Source organism: Galdieria sulphuraria, assembly GCF_000341285.1.
Source record: "Galdieria sulphuraria unplaced genomic scaffold scaf_81, whole genome shotgun sequence".
Lineage (NCBI taxonomy): Eukaryota > Rhodophyta > Bangiophyceae > Galdieriales > Galdieriaceae > Galdieria > Galdieria sulphuraria.
The window spans coordinates 1-14,262 of NW_005178394.1; the positions used below are offsets into that span (position 1 = coordinate 1).

The 14,262-nt window shown below is 40.3% G+C and overlaps 8 protein-coding genes across 8 annotated transcripts; 4 read left to right on the forward strand and 4 right to left on the reverse strand.

Moving 5' to 3' along the window:
- Gasu_61140 (ubiquitin carboxyl-terminal hydrolase 5/13) lies at positions 1-1,363 on the forward strand (the record flags this gene model as incomplete). The annotated part of the gene is made up of 2 exons (XM_005702698.2): positions 1-96; positions 147-1,363. Coding segments are annotated over 2 exons (1,241 nt in total), but the record flags the coding sequence as incomplete, so codon positions are not given.
- A 2-nt stretch (positions 1,364-1,365) lies between these two features.
- On the reverse strand, positions 1,366-2,580 carry Gasu_61150 (GTP cyclohydrolase I). The gene is made up of 3 exons (XM_005702699.1): positions 2,327-2,580; positions 1,683-2,268; positions 1,366-1,630 (listed from the first exon to the last, which is right to left on the reverse strand). The coding sequence occupies exons 1-3, from the start codon at positions 2,436-2,438 to the stop codon at positions 1,513-1,515; spliced, it is 816 nt and encodes a 271-aa protein (XP_005702756.1). The 5' UTR covers positions 2,439-2,580; the 3' UTR covers positions 1,366-1,512.
- A 10-nt stretch (positions 2,581-2,590) lies between these two features.
- Gasu_61160 (queuine tRNA-ribosyltransferase) lies at positions 2,591-3,930 on the forward strand. The gene has a single exon (XM_005702700.1). The coding sequence runs from the start codon at positions 2,593-2,595 to the stop codon at positions 3,883-3,885; it is 1,293 nt and encodes a 430-aa protein (XP_005702757.1). The 5' UTR covers positions 2,591-2,592; the 3' UTR covers positions 3,886-3,930.
- A 160-nt stretch (positions 3,931-4,090) lies between these two features.
- Gasu_61170 (NAD-dependent epimerase/dehydratase) lies at positions 4,091-5,601 on the forward strand. Its single transcript, XM_005702701.1, has 7 exons — positions 4,091-4,506; positions 4,560-4,592; positions 4,654-4,811; positions 4,869-5,008; positions 5,057-5,103; positions 5,158-5,297; positions 5,349-5,601. Exons 1-7 carry the CDS (start codon positions 4,147-4,149, stop codon positions 5,422-5,424), a joined length of 954 nt encoding a protein of 317 aa, XP_005702758.1. The 5' UTR covers positions 4,091-4,146; the 3' UTR covers positions 5,425-5,601.
- A 33-nt stretch (positions 5,602-5,634) lies between these two features.
- Positions 5,635-7,460, reverse strand: Gasu_61180 (electron-transferring-flavoprotein dehydrogenase). The gene has a single exon (XM_005702702.1). It carries the CDS (start codon positions 7,399-7,401, stop codon positions 5,674-5,676), a length of 1,728 nt encoding a protein of 575 aa, XP_005702759.1. The 5' UTR covers positions 7,402-7,460; the 3' UTR covers positions 5,635-5,673.
- Positions 7,461-7,955: 495 nt separating this feature from the next.
- Gasu_61190 (minichromosome maintenance family (MCM)) lies at positions 7,956-10,120 on the reverse strand. Its single transcript, XM_005702703.1, has 4 exons — positions 9,867-10,120; positions 9,268-9,825; positions 8,559-9,221; positions 7,956-8,510 (listed from the first exon to the last, which is right to left on the reverse strand). Exons 1-4 carry the CDS (start codon positions 10,104-10,106, stop codon positions 7,998-8,000), a joined length of 1,974 nt encoding a protein of 657 aa, XP_005702760.1. The 5' UTR covers positions 10,107-10,120; the 3' UTR covers positions 7,956-7,997.
- Positions 10,121-10,122: 2 nt separating this feature from the next.
- On the reverse strand, positions 10,123-12,240 carry Gasu_61200 (cytochrome-b5 reductase). Its single transcript, XM_005702704.1, has 4 exons — positions 11,472-12,240; positions 11,041-11,424; positions 10,445-10,994; positions 10,123-10,387 (listed from the first exon to the last, which is right to left on the reverse strand). The coding sequence occupies exons 1-4, from the start codon at positions 12,215-12,217 to the stop codon at positions 10,196-10,198; spliced, it is 1,872 nt and encodes a 623-aa protein (XP_005702761.1). The 5' UTR covers positions 12,218-12,240; the 3' UTR covers positions 10,123-10,195.
- Positions 12,241-12,380: 140 nt separating this feature from the next.
- Gasu_61210 (oligouridylate-binding protein, putative) lies at positions 12,381-13,691 on the forward strand. Its single transcript, XM_005702705.1, has 3 exons — positions 12,381-12,518; positions 12,572-13,354; positions 13,408-13,691. The coding sequence occupies exons 1-3, from the start codon at positions 12,414-12,416 to the stop codon at positions 13,447-13,449; spliced, it is 930 nt and encodes a 309-aa protein (XP_005702762.1). The 5' UTR covers positions 12,381-12,413; the 3' UTR covers positions 13,450-13,691.
- The last annotated feature ends 571 nt before the right edge of the window (positions 13,692-14,262 follow it).

Below are 14,262 nucleotides of genomic sequence, written 5' to 3' on the forward strand. Positions count from 1 at the left end.
AGTTGGGTTACGGTTTGTANAGCGGNAAATATGGATTCGTCAAGAAGAGNGATGGNGATATGCAGCCCAAAGGAATAGCGCCAAGAATGTTAAAGAGTAAGAACTTGCTATTTAGCTTGTAAGGTATCTTAACAAGTTTGTGAAAGAGGCTGTAGCACGCAGTCATCCAGAATTCTCCTCCATGAGACAACAGGATGCCTCAGAATTCTTGCAATTTCTATTGGTTACTTTACAAAGGTGTTCGCTATATTACAAGCGTTATATTCCCGATCTTTTAGAGTCATTCAAATTCAATATGTGTCAACGACTGCAGTGNGANAGTTGNAAAGGAGTAAGATACTTGGAAGTGTCTTGTTCTGGTTTAGATGTGCCCCTNGAGTCTGCCATGAAAGATACTTGTTCAGCTCAAGTTACGTTGGAGGACTGTTTGGAAGCTGCATTNAGGGAAGAATGGGTNGAATTNGACTGTCCAGTCTGTTCAGAAACATCATCAAGACGAGCGAAAGCCAGCAAGTCCAANAGGATACAGACTTTTCCATGCATTCTTCCTATTACTGTNAGAAGATTCGGAATTGGCGAAGGTTGGACGCCAGTGAAACTAAGAGANAATATNGACGTTCCTTTGGAGATAAACCTAAGCAACTGGAAGACTGCTGGACAAGGTTGTCAACCGAAAGAAGANGAAATAGCACTTCCTTCTTCGAAAGTCAATATCGAACTTTTGAACCAACTCATCCAGATAGGATTTCCCAAAGAGACTGTGGAGAGAGCCTTAACGGAAAGNAGTTGTTCAAATTTGGAAGATGCTGTAGCTTGGTTGACAGGGAGTCAAAAACAAGANGAGTCACCTGTTGGAGATTCTTCTCTAATGAANGAACAAGTAGAGATCCTTGTAAACATGGGATTTCGTGCACAAGATGCAAAACGTGCTTTACTTCAATGNGATTTTTCGGTAGAACGAGCATTGGATTGGTTATTNAGTCATCCNGATATGAANGAAGCAGANGAAGGCAGTTCTCAACAAATGGACGAACGAGTCTCTTTGAGTGGTACCTGTTGGGCACCTTCCTCAGAAGAGACGAGTTATCAGCTATTGGGTGCTGTAGTCCATTTAGGTTCTTCCACCAGNAGTGGACATTATGTCGCATATACTCATGCTGGTTCACATTGGATACTATTNAANGACGAGAAAGTGAGTATTGCAGAGTCTCCGTATTTAGGACAAGCATATATGTACTTTTATTGTCGGAAAGANAGTCTTCCAAGACCTGTTCTTCCTGTACCAGAGTAGTGATTGCAGTTAGACGATACTTCTTCCAAATGTGAACCACATCTTGCAACAAATATATATCCTTTATGAAGAACATCATTTTTGTTTCTCCCATCTTCTGCTCGATATGGTTGTTTTTGGTTGTCGAAGAATGCATTGGACACTTATCCAAATGAATGAAGCAACTTTTCGGAGTTCATTATAAACTGTGCTAGCTATCTCATACAAGTAATCCAAACCATTTACTTTTTCAAAAATTCTTGTCTCAAAATAGCATTATTCTTAAACACGCCTCTCATTGAACGAGTTATTGTTACTGCATTGTTCTTTTGTACACCTCGACACGCCATACATAAGTGTCTGTGCAGTATATTCAACTCAAACTCCAAAATAACGACAACTCCATACTTACCTTGCTTCCATTTCCACTGCAACTCCGTGTGCTTCCGTAATTTTCTCAATTGTTTCCGCAATTTGCTTGGTCAATCTTTCTTGAACTTGCAAACGTCTGCTTAAAATGTCCACAATTCTTCCTAATTTACTAAGGCCAATGACCTTCTTATTTGGAACATACGAAACGGTGCATTTGCCAAAAAATGGAAGCATATGATGTTCACAGAGAGAAAAAACATCAATATCTCTTACTGTGACTGGTTCCTGTGCGTCAACATCTTCTTCAAACAACGCACCGTTCACTGCTTCTTCAACGCTCTGTTGATAACCGCTCGTCAAAAACTCTATTGCTTTTGCAAATCGCTCGGGTGTCTTTCTCAAACCTTCTCGGTTAACGTCTTCACCAATAGACTCCAACAAAACTTGAGCAACATTTACAAGAGATTTGTGCCTTTCAAAGCTGTCGGATGACTCCCCCAAGTTGGTTGTTATTGTATCCTGGACATTACTCGAGCCTGAAGAAGAAACTGAGCGATTATCAGAAAAACTCTTCTCTGTGGTCGAATCTGTGGACTCCACAAGGTCCAAATGGCCCTTTAATAATCCTACATAACCACAACAAATACTTTTAGACAACTTGAAGTGTTCGTTGGTTGCACTTACCGCCGGCTACATCTTCCACTCTCTCTTCTCTCAAGTGGTCTGTGTTCTTACAAGTTCCATTCATGGATATTTCACAAGTTAGAGGGGTATTGAAAAATTCAGGAACACGCATTCAATTCTCTAAGCTAAATAAATACTATGCCGGGGTAGAATAAGAGTCAATGACTGAACTTGTAAAACTGGAAAAAAAGAGACAAAGGCCAGCCACCGTCCAAAAGGCTTAATGTAGACAAAAAACAATTCATTTCTCTTGGTCTGCGCAGATGATGATTGCCGTTCATCGCTTCCGACGGCTGCTATTTGGAACCAATAGAAGATGTTCTCATTGGATAGGTAACCGGCATATCCCATATTATTTTAATTATCAGCCAAATAGTAGACAACTTTGTAAAGATGCTTTTCGTGTAGAAGAGAAAGAAGAGATTCAAAACTTTTTTCGGTTTGAAATTGTTCATCAATCAAGCAAGTCTCGTGCTCGAGTCGGCAGGATTTACACACCTCATGGAATTGTTGATACACCAGCTTATGTAGCGGTAGCCACTAACGCTGCACTTAAACACGTCGACCATCGTTTGGTAAGTGAAGCTGGACAACAGTTGATGTTTTGCAATACATATCACTTGCTATTGCATCCTGGTCCTTGTGTTATTGAAGCAGCTGGTGGGTTACACAAGTTTATGAATAGAAAAGGAGCCATTATTACGGACAGTGGAGGATTTCAAGTATTTTCACTTTCTCACGGTTCGGTTTATGACGAGTTGAATATGAAGTCGAGAAGTGGAGGGAACAAGAATTTTACGAGTTTGTTGCTTTCAGTGACCGAAGAAGGTGCTACATTTCGTTCTTATAGAGATGGCTCAAAAGTAACTCTTACTCCCGAATATTCTGTTCAAATACAAAAGAGTTTGAAAGGAGATATCATCATTCCTTTAGATGAGTTGCCTCCTTATCATATGGAAAGGAGTCAATTGGAGGAATCTGTGAACTTGACGCATCGTTGGGAACTACGAAGCTTACAAGAACATCGAAGGAATGTACAGAATCAAGCAATGTATGCCGTAATTCATGGAGGAATAGATACCGAACTGCGCCAGAAAAGTATTGACTTTTTATGTTCTTTACCGTTTGATGGATTTGCTATTGGAGGGAGTCTTGGAAAGAATCGTCAGGAACTGTTTCAACTCTTAGAGTTTGTGATGCCTCGACTACCTACTGCATTTCCTAATCACCTGCTAGGAATTGCAGATTTGGAGTCTATTGAACGTGTTGTTCCATTAGGAGTGGACACAATGGATTCCTGTTACCCTTTTCGAGTTGGAAGACATGGAAATTTATTTACTCGCCGAGGAGTTTTGCATATCTCACAGTCAAAATATAAAAACATGTTTGAGCCTCCTGATCCTGAATGGGGTTTGAAAGATGTAACTTTGGCTTATCTTCATCATCTATTGAAAGCACGAGAACCGATGGCTTTAACACTTTTATCTTTGCACAATGCCATTTTTATGGTAGAGTACATGAACGATATACGTAAAAGAATACTTCAAGACGAGATTTAAAAAAAGGCCAAAACAAAGGAACGATATAAAGTATTTGACTACATAAGAACAGAATTTTTTATGAGACGCGAACTATTTCACAAATGGGAGGTTTGTATCCCATACGGATTGATTCAGTTTTCTTTATGAACATGGTTTGCAATATTCTTGTTGAAACTTGGAATGACTTCCTTTGAATAACAACGACGGTGGGGGCAGCATCTACTTACTATGACAGTGCCATGAAGGAATTGGATTGCTTAGTTTACAATATTGGAAAATATGAAAAGAATGAGTCACATTGCGTCATTGGAAAAGAAATTTTCGTTGAAACGTAATAAGATACTTATGAGTGATAGGGAAGTTTCTTGTTTCGTTGGTTGCTTTGGAGCAAAGCCTTCTCTCAAGTATAAAATACACAATAATACAAGTCGACTCGGTGGAAGGACCCTTTCTGGATACTCCAATCATAGCAGGCCAATTGAAACTTGTTTTCAGAAACTTGCTTCAACGTTTCATGTTGGTAGGACATCTTGTCACCTCCGTACTTTGGTTGCAAGTCCACCAGGAGATCAATTGAATTTATTTAACGAAGCAGTTGTAGGTGACCACAAAGTAGTTGGTTTTATGTTCCTGCACAAGGTAGGAAACTTTAATATGCTAAACACGTCTAGTGCTTATGGACTGGTATGAAGGGTTCAGTACTCTGTTTAGACACACCGTCTACGGTATGAGCAAAGTCTTTGTAGATGCAAGAAACCTGACGCTTCTTTTTTCATATTTGGAAAGGACTCGTCACTCTTTGTTAACCTTGGTGACATTCCCTCCATAGAAAGATGTCTTCGTTGGTTAGATTTGACACATATTATTGTAGACTTGCATTCAGGAATGAGTAACTCTGTTGAAAATTGTGAAGAATACATCTCCAACTTGGTTACTGCAGCAAAGTAATGGAACGAATTGTCTATTTTATTACATCGCACTCTTATCTAATTTTTGGATAGAAATTGTCAGATGCGTTTGATTCTGTTGAGTTCGATAGGTGCTGGAGATAGTGCTTGTGTAGTTCCTTCCGAGATTGCACCAGTCATCAGACAGCAGTTGAAAACACAGACGCATGTGGAACATTTAGTTAGAAATAGTGGTGCGCATGGAAAGAATTCTGTTTATTTCATTTCTAATCACTGGAAAGGAATTGTACATACTATTTTACGAATCGGCCCTTTGGAAGAACGTTTGGTATGCAAACTTGAAAAGTCTATGTTGAGCTCTATATGACTTTTCTTTTTGTAGAAAACGGGTCAAGCAATAGTAACAGAATCACCCAAGGGATACGGTAGCATTTCCAAGCAGGACTTGGTTGACATTATTTTCAAAACGTTGACTTCGAAACATGCTGAAAATAGGACGCTGAGCTGCTTGGATTCCCAAAGGTAGGCATGAAAGAATGGATTCTTTAGATATGAATACTGATAGCAACGTAGAACATTTCAAATGTCTCCCTATATGCGTCCCTTGGAATTTTGGGAACCATTGCCTTTTGAACTCTTTGAACTGTAAATTACTTTCGAGTTGTCGAGAGAAGTCTTTTGACTTTTCCTTGGTAACATCGCTCAGATAATTATAAATATAATCAATCGGAAATGAGGCATCGAATAACCATTTTTGACTCCAATTGATTCGTTGTTACAATGATAAACTACGTTACTTTATCGCAAGCTCACTCATTTGTTTATGCATTCTCAAGAGTATGACCAATCACTTTAAGAAATAAGCTTAAATCCTTTTATTTTAAAGTTTCCAAAATTGTCACATAACTGTGTACTTTGGACCTCCACCACCTTCTGGAACAGTCCATTGTATATTTTGCTTTGGGTCTTTAATATCACATGCTTTGCAATGTAAACAGTTTTGAGCATTGATCTGTAATTTTGGCTGTCCTGAATCGTCTTCCACATATTCGTAAACCCTTGCAGGACAATATCTACTTTCTGGACCAGCATAGAGCTTCCAGTTAACTTCTTCTGCGACTTTAGAATCTTTAACTTTTAAATGTGGAGGTTGATCATGATCATGATTGGTACCACTCAACGCGACAGATGTCAAAATATCAAATGTGAGTTTCCCATCAGGTTTCGGATAAACGATCTTTTTGGAAGAAGATGCAGGTTTTAAGCTCTCATTTGCTTCATGTGGCAGATGTAAAGTCCAAAAACTTTTCCCATGAAATATGTAAGTTTCTATTGCAGCGTTGGTTAAACCTCCAATAAGACCCCATCGAAAACCAGGTCGAATATTTCTTTCTCGAGACAATTCATCATAAACCCAAGAGTTGCGTAGAGCACGTTCATAATTTTCTAGTTCTACTTCACCCTCTGAGTACTGTTTGCTTCCATTCAAGTATTCAAATGCACTTTCTGCAGCAAGCATTCCACTCTTCATCGCAGTGTGAGTACCCTTAATCTTCGGTACATTTAAAAACCCAGCAGAACAACCAATCAATGCTCCGCCAGGAAATGCCAACTTTGGAATGGACTGAAAACCGCCTTCATTCAGTGATCGAGCTCCATACTGAATAACTTCACCACCCTCAAGCATCTTCGATATTTTGGGATGGGTCTTAAATTTCTGTAGTTCTTGATAAGGGGACAAATAAGGATTTTCATAATCTAATGAAATAACTAACCCTAGCGCTATGCGCGAATCAGACATATGATAGATAAATGATCCTCCATAGGTTCTACTGTCCAACGGCCAACCAACAGTATGGACAACTAGACCAGCCTGATGCTTTTCCTCAGGTACTTTCCAAACTTCCTTCACACCAAGTGCATATGATTGGGGGTCGCAATTGGACTGTAAGTCGAAGTGTTTCATAACTTCCTTAGAGATCGAACCACGACATCCTTCCGCAAGCAGTGTCACTTTTCCACGGACTTCGACGCCAGGTTGAAAACTCGGCTTTTTGCTGCCATCTTTGGCGATGCCAAAGTCGTTTGTAACAACTCCACATACTTTTCCCTTGGAGTCATAAACAGGTGACTTTGCTGCAAACCCTGGATATATTTCAACTCCCAACTGCTCTGCTTCTGTTGCTAACCAACGAGTCAACTCCGAAAGTGAAATGACAAAATTACCCTTATTGTGCATTTGCGGAGGTGTAGGTAGTCTGAACGCTCTCGATTGAGTCAAGAAGTAAAATTCGTCCTTTTTGGCAGATGTGTGTAAGGGAGGATTGCGTTTCTCATAATCAGGCAACAATTCCTTCAAGCTCTTTGGTTCAAAAACGTTTCCCGAAAGAATATGAGCTCCAACTTCTGAACCTTTTTCCAGTATACACACACCAAGATCCACTCCGCTTTCCTGGCACTTTTGTTTAAAACGAATGGCTGCCGATAAACCAGCAGGACCGGCTCCAACAATTACCAAGTCATATTCAAGTCTCTCACGAGCTTCTTCGCTAACAGAAGAAAAAGTCCTGTGATTGGAAAACAATCGTCGCGAGATGCCTCTAGAAAGTCTCCAGAAGTGAGCCATAGCTATCAAAAATAAAGTTTGCTACTATTACGTGACGGAGTGGAATCTTACAAATCACAAGTCATGAGCTTCCATTGGTCACGCTTTCGAATCAAGAAGCCCTCATAATTCAATCGTTCCACCAATTCTTTCACTTGTTCGTTGGAAATGAAAAGTCGCTTTCCGATTTCTTTGAGGTCTTCGCTTGAAAAGAGAGTCTTGGTCGTTCGAGAAGCCTCGGCCTGTAAAATGCGAAGGAACTTTTTAAATTGCGTTGCTTGACTACCACGTTTAGGTCCCTTCAGTTTTGCCGTCATTTGACCCTGAGTCATGATTATCGAATGTCTGATAATTTCTTCAACATCCTGAGAAACAGTTGGTTCTTTTTCTTTGAACTTTAAAATAGCTTACCCTGGCATCAGCTTCTGTTGCTTCGGTACGTAGTTCGGATCTTGCCCGAGCCTCCGTTAACCGGACAAGACTCTCCAACAACCGTGTTGTAACTGGAATAGAATCAGCTTCATTTTTGTTTTGACGTCGTAACTCCAAGTAAAGTTCCTTAAGAACTTTCTTTGCCGAGCTATTTAGCCGCTGTAACTACAGTCAGTTGAAGAATTTCACTCAAAATTGTAGTGATTTACCGGTTGTATGGTACTTTTTGCAAAGCTAACGTAGCGCCGAAATATACTATGAGGAAGTAGTTTTTCCTTTGGTATTGTCTTCTCGAGTCGCGTTGTTAGACTGAGTTCTGAGTTTGTCAGTTTCAACTGGCTTCCTGTTTCTCCACAGCTTCTTCTTGTGTCCGAAGGTTTCTGGGATAGTTTTAAATGCATTGAAGTCACGTATTCTGCAAGTTGCCGATCTTTACTCTCATGAGGCTTGTCAAGCATTAAAAAGATGAGATCGAAGCGGGAAAGCAACTGAGGAGACATCCTTAGATTGTCAGAAATAGTTTTGGAGCTATCGTAATGACCCTTGCAGGGATTCGCAGCTGCGATAACACTTGTCCGAGCTGATAAACTGCAAAGAATTCCTGCCTTTGCTATTGAAACTCTCTGTTGTTCCATAGTTTCTAATAATGCTTGGTGTTCGTTTCTCATCTTGTCGAACTCGTCCACGCAGCAAATTCCCTAAGAAGCTGAGTTTGATAGCATATCATTAAAATAATGCAATGTTACCTGGTCTCCTAGAACCAAAGCACCGGCTTCAAGGGAGTAATCTCCGGATCCTTGTTCTTTTACAACTGTCACAGTTAATCCAGCGGCTGAACTGCTGTTTCCTGAAACATACACCCCTCTTGGAGACAAGTCGCAGATAGATTTGAGCATTTGGGATTTTCCTAAACCTGGATCACCTACTAGGAGGCAGTGGAGATCGGAGCGAATCTGCTGGTTGTCCTGATAGTTGGACTCTTTCTTGGACTGACCACCGAAGAGAATGAGTGTTAAACCAGCTTTTATAATATCATTTCCATATATAGAAGGGCACAAAGATTTCACAATGATTGAAAACGCATCGTCCTCTTGAGCAATTTTCTTAAAGACAGCTATGTCTTCACGGCGGAACCTGAGAGGCTTCATCATATTTATGTTTTCTTCAGTTGAGAAACCCTTTGATCCCTTTATGACGGAATTAGCATCAATATAAAGATGGTGCAAACTTTTTTGAGTCTGCTCATTTCTGTTTCCATTCTCTCCTGAAACTGGCAGAACCTTTATAACACCACAAACTGAGACAACATCTCCAGGGTGACAGCTATCAATGAGATCTCCAGTAAGTTCTATATCTATCATTCTTGGCATTCTTCCAGCTTCTTTGGATTTAGTCTCGTTTCCCGCTTCCTTTCTGAAATTAAGTAAAGGGAGAGTTGAATAATTCGCGTCCTACCTGAATACGGATTTTCTGCCAATCGACTGTGAGTGCGTTGTTTCTAACAGGTTTGAACGATTTCGATTTGCATGCATCAGATATGCACTTGTGAGGCACACAGTATTTATAGTCCGGGAGATATTTCATAATTTCATTTCCGCATCGACAACAAGTGAACGGCATCGCAAGAACTTGCTGTCGAATATTACTGACACGGATGACAGTTCCCGTGACAGACACTAGTTTTCCCACAAATGCTGCTTTCAAGTCCTTCAGAGGGGTCAAATGCTCCAAATTGTAGAAACGGACCCACGGTCTGGCGCCAGGATTTACTGGAGGTATAGACTTGAGGACCTCCAAAAATGTGTGAGAATATTGAAAAGCGAGAGTTTCGTTTATGCCTTGTTGTTCTATTTGGTCCGATAAGTGCTCTAGAAATCTTATAGCAGCAAGGCTTAGGCACGGAATAGTTTCTTCTGGTATATTACATATTGCATTCTCCAAGTCTGATATTGGGCAGCATTCCTTAAAAGCTCGATAGTCAAAGAATATCGAAGATACGAAAGTTCCAGTTTTCTTCAAGACGTTAGTAGATGAAGGAAGAGTAAAGAACTTACTTTTCCTTCGACTGCTTTTTGGAGCAATCCGATTCCTTCATTCTCAAAAAATTGATAGAAAGTCTCTACTATGGTTTTTCGTCCCTCGACCTTTGTTCTATGAGCGTCTGAGTCCATTAACTCTGTATCCGCTTCTTCAGGAAAATATGCTTTCCATCCTTCCTCATTGTTCCAGCGACCTGACTTTCTGTTTATCGAAAGCCTTGCCGGTTGAGACGGAGTTAATATATCCCAATCCATGAACTAGATCAAGGCGCGAAAGTGGGCATTTTTCATTGCAATTTTAAATTCAATGATCTCTAAAATGGATGCTGCTTTATTGCGGTCTATTATAGGCAGACAGTAACTTCCTCTGAGTATCCCAGGCGACGAAAAGACTTTAGCGCGTGTGGAAGTAACCATTTTTCAGAACCGCACAACAATGACATCGTACCCTCCTTCCAAACTGGACAGTGACTTGCAACAGCTCTTTCTATGAAGTGATATTTCTCTCGGTCATCCCAAGAATTTTCTTCTTCCACCTAGTACAAATACCTTAGAAACGACGCAATCATTCTGTACAATCTTGCATTACATACTTTTTTCCAAACGCAAGCTAGACGTAGAATACGTGGAAAACGCTTTTCCAGAGACTCCAACTCATCTAAAAAGATAAATTCATCTGGGCGTTCATTTACCACGAGAAGAAAGACATTTGTTACAGCGCTTTCCACGTCAGAAAGAATGTCTAACAGCAAAGAGCATATTGGAGCAACACCCACTCCACCACAAACAACAGAAAGAGTGTCCACAGGAGACTTTGGTCCTCTGTAATACAACATTTTTGCTCCAGGTCTCATTCTAATACTGTCTCCAATTTGTAGAGCATTCAACGCCTCAGCAAATTGAGGGTCTTTGTTTCCAGACAAATCAAAGCCAGATATTGCTGCATCTGCTGTTGTAGGAATGACAACATCAAAGTTACCGTGTTGCATTCGTTCTGTACAAAGTAGGTAAGAGCCCATTACAGCGTGTTCCTTCTCGTAAAGAGTTGCTTCAAACTCTACCCTTTGTCCGAGTTCCAAACCAAGAGTTCTTCTTGCTGAAGGCAAATCAAAAGTATATCTTGTCATTCCCGGAACCAGTTCCCTTACAAGTGCTCATGAGTTGTGAGGTGGCTTAACCGAAAAAATACTNCCTTCTTTGTCGTAATGTACACAGAATCCATTCCATTCCTTCATTTTCCTCGACTTTCAACTTTTTTAATTGTAAGAATTGTTGTGGATAAGATAAAGCTCCCAATGCCCGTTTTCTCAACAACCCGGAGATCATAGCAAGACTTCCTGTACCATATTCTGACAAAAAATAGAGAAGTGAAGCCATAATAACTACTATTGAAATAAATGGAAACAGGCTGAGTCGTCCTTTGGGTATGCTCGCGTTACTTGCTTGCGAAACAACGGAGTATTTTCTGTCTAGGTCTACACTTTGAGTTTTAGTTAAACTCAATTGAAGTTGCCTGGACAATTCCATTTTTCTCTGTACGTTAACGTAAGGTACAAAGATGATTTCTCCTTGCCTAGAGTTCATCAGTAATACACTTTTGATCGTTTATAGTTGTCCTACTTCAATTCCTCCTGACAAGTTTCCAAACCATTGGCTACTCTGAGAGCTTCTGGGGATACTTGAAACCTTTCAGCAAAGGAGCGAATGTCTTCGTTCTCCTGAACAATGATCCAATCACCGATTCGTTTTGAACGCTGGGTATGAGACAGTTGCTGACCCTTTTGGTTGTGTTTACAAGAGACCGACCTTGCGCCAGCTTCATATACAACTGAAAATCTGCGATGACATTTGTAACAACCTAACTTTGAGATTCCAAAGTTTCTATTTCCTGTTTCTCTAGGAAAAATAGTTCCTGCCGTGGTGAGAAACATCATGAAGTTACCAAAGCCAAAATGTGCAATAAAAGGTGAAGAATAAAACCCTCCAAAAATATTAATAGGGGTTGCAGGAAAAGGAGAATAGAAAGAACCCGTTCCGCTACCTCCACCTCCGTATTCATAAGAACGAGGAGGTGGGGTCATTCTTGGATCAGAAAACTGACTCCCTCCAATTCTTCCACTCGACCTTGCAGCGAAGGTGGCCAATGGCTTTTTCAAGACTTGAACCAGTTTGTAAGACTGTGTCAGTTGCGTCTCAAACAACTTTTGTGCATTCAAACTATTCTCACTTCTTGAACACTTCATTCTTTTCGACGCTTGAATTTGGCCTCGTTCCTTGTTCTGCTTTGTTTTCTGGAGGCTGCAACAGAACAGTCTTGTTCTGCAAACAGGGGAAGAAAACTTGCAGAGCTGCGAGGCTGTACACATAGAAACTCTGTCGGGATTCCAGTTTAGGATATCTGTTCTTCTCCTTTTTAAGAAACAATGAAGGCAAGATTTCAACACAGCTTGATGAAACACAAAAGCCATGAATATTTTCAAGAATGAATTTTGAAGCAAACAATAATCCTTTGTTATACGTCATTTCGAATAGGATTGTGTGCTCGTTGTCCAAAGAACGACTATGTCAGGAGGAAGTGGAATATATCAACCTAGTGGTATGAGTCTCTATGTAGGCAACTTGGACCCTAGAGTTTGTACGGAGCTCTTACAAGAGATTTTTGAGTTGGTAGGTTTTACAGACAATATTCTTTGTATCTTTGATAAATTGTTGTTTGCAAGATTGGTCCTGTAAAGCTAGCTAAAGTGGTAGGAGACAGAAATACTGGGAGAAGCTTAGGATTTGGTTTTGTGGATTTTTATGACCGTCCAACAGCAATCCGTGCTATGGAACTGATGCACGGAAGACGCGTTTATGGTCAAGAAATAAGGATAGACTGGGCACATGCAGGCGCAGGAGCCGCAGGTAGAATCTTGCAGGATGAGGATTTGGCCAATATGCATACGATATTCGTTGGAAACTTGGGTCCAGATGTGGACGAAGAAAAGCTGATGAAAGCTTTTTCTTCATTTTCATCTGTCGCTGGAGCAAAAATATCGAAAGATGTAGAAACAGGGCTTCCAGCTGGATACGGTTTTGTTTCTTTTCGGGAAAAAAAGGACGCAGATTTAGCAATGCAAACAATGACAGGATATATTTTATCTGGTCGTGCGTTAAGAATAGATTGGGCCAGAGGAAAGAATGCTGCTCGGGGAGTATCCACATTCGGAAGCTTTTCATCTTCCACAGTTACACCCAAACCAGATATACAGACTATCATGAAACAGACGGATCCTCTGAACGTCAGTGTTTATGTTAGAGGACTTCCCTCAGATATCGATGTTGCCGCTATTCGAGAGTCGTTTCGAGGATTTGGAGATATAGAAGATGTAAAGATACCTGATGCAGCACGAATGACAGCACAAGATAGAATTTATGCTTTCGTGAAGTTTAAATCTCATGAAGTTGCTGCTCGTGCTATTCATGATATGCATGGAAAAGAAATTGCAGGCTGTGTTGTGCAGGTATGCTAACCTATTTTTTTCCACTATAACAGATTTCTGAACGTGACTGGAAGTGTGAATGGGGTCGTGAAGGCTTAAAAAGTAGATACTTTTAAACCCTATTGCTGAACTTCTCTACTCAATATTCATGTTCTCTATTTATTGTTCAAAAAAAGGAACTAGCCAAGGAGGAATATTTTTCTTTTGACTGGCAAAGTGCTGTACTTTTTCTCTACCATGATAATAGACTGTTCTTTCGTAAACAAATTGTTCCGGAAGGCGGTTTTCCTGAAAAACTTGTAGGCTTCCTAATTCTCCAACCTTTGAAACTTTGTAATCTCCATATTTGGTCATGTCCTGGTCTGACTGATTTTTCACTTTTATTCTTACCAATACGTCATCGAATCCTACAACTTGACGATAGACACGTCTAAGAGACCGGGGAAAGATAGTAACTTGTTTTTCAATGACTCTTTGAAGTGGCTCGGGAAGTAAAGTGGGCGCACTAGCAAGGCTTTTAGCGGTTCTTCTTATTTGACTTTCGCTTTTTGTTATCCTTGTCCCATTCAATGCCCAAGTCGTGCTTTCCACTACCCTTTATACAGTAAGCTAGGGCTACTAATTTTCCAAATGCTTTGGTATCTCCTCCAACAGCTCTTCTGACTACACGCAACGCATATCCACCTTGTTTTAAATGGTTCGTCTTCGATGGTCCTTCCATTAGATTCAAGGAGAAGACAAGCTTACAAAAGAAACATACCAGTTTTTGTCGTCCAAACTCGAATTGACGCTCTCTAAAGAGTCTCTTTGTTTGATAAAACACATATGAGCGTACAACAGGGTCAGGTAAATGTCTTGCGTTTGTCAACAACTTTCGATACAGTTCCAAAGCCAAAGGAACTGCAAATCCACAATCATAGCAATTCATA

Excerpts from the sequence above, each read along its gene's own strand:
- Gasu_61150 (XM_005702699.1), bottom strand. The coding sequence starts at position 2,438 with ATGCGTGTTCCTGAATTTTTCAATACCCCTCTAACTTGTGAAATATCC. Across the intron at positions 2,269-2,326 it reads AGTGGAAGATGTAGCCGGCG|GATTATTAAAGGGCCATTTG; the intron begins GTAAGTGCAACC and ends GTGGTTATGTAG. Across the intron at positions 1,631-1,682 it reads GCAGTGGAAATGGAAGCAAG|ACACTTATGTATGGCGTGTC; the intron begins GTAAGTATGGAG and ends TATACTGCACAG.
- Gasu_61160 (XM_005702700.1), top strand. The coding sequence starts at position 2,593 with ATGATTGCCGTTCATCGCTTCCGACGGCTGCTATTTGGAACCAATAGA.
- Gasu_61170 (XM_005702701.1), top strand. The coding sequence starts at position 4,147 with ATGAAAAGAATGAGTCACATTGCGTCATTGGAAAAGAAATTTTCGTTG. Across the intron at positions 4,507-4,559 it reads GTTTTATGTTCCTGCACAAG|GGTTCAGTACTCTGTTTAGA; the intron begins GTAGGAAACTTT and ends ACTGGTATGAAG. Across the intron at positions 4,812-4,868 it reads AACTTGGTTACTGCAGCAAA|AAATTGTCAGATGCGTTTGA; the intron begins GTAATGGAACGA and ends ATTTTTGGATAG.
- Gasu_61180 (XM_005702702.1), bottom strand. The coding sequence starts at position 7,401 with ATGGCTCACTTCTGGAGACTTTCTAGAGGCATCTCGCGACGATTGTTT.
- Gasu_61190 (XM_005702703.1), bottom strand. The coding sequence starts at position 10,106 with ATGGATTGGGATATATTAACTCCGTCTCAACCGGCAAGGCTTTCGATA. Across the intron at positions 9,222-9,267 it reads GGCAGAAAATCCGTATTCAG|GAAGCGGGAAACGAGACTAA; the intron begins GTAGGACGCGAA and ends AATTTCAGAAAG. Across the intron at positions 8,511-8,558 it reads CTTTGGTTCTAGGAGACCAG|GGAATTTGCTGCGTGGACGA; the intron begins GTAACATTGCAT and ends TCAGCTTCTTAG.
- Gasu_61210 (XM_005702705.1), top strand. The coding sequence starts at position 12,414 with ATGTCAGGAGGAAGTGGAATATATCAACCTAGTGGTATGAGTCTCTAT. Across the intron at positions 12,519-12,571 it reads TACAAGAGATTTTTGAGTTG|ATTGGTCCTGTAAAGCTAGC; the intron begins GTAGGTTTTACA and ends GTTGTTTGCAAG. Across the intron at positions 13,355-13,407 it reads TTGCAGGCTGTGTTGTGCAG|TGTGAATGGGGTCGTGAAGG; the intron begins GTATGCTAACCT and ends CGTGACTGGAAG.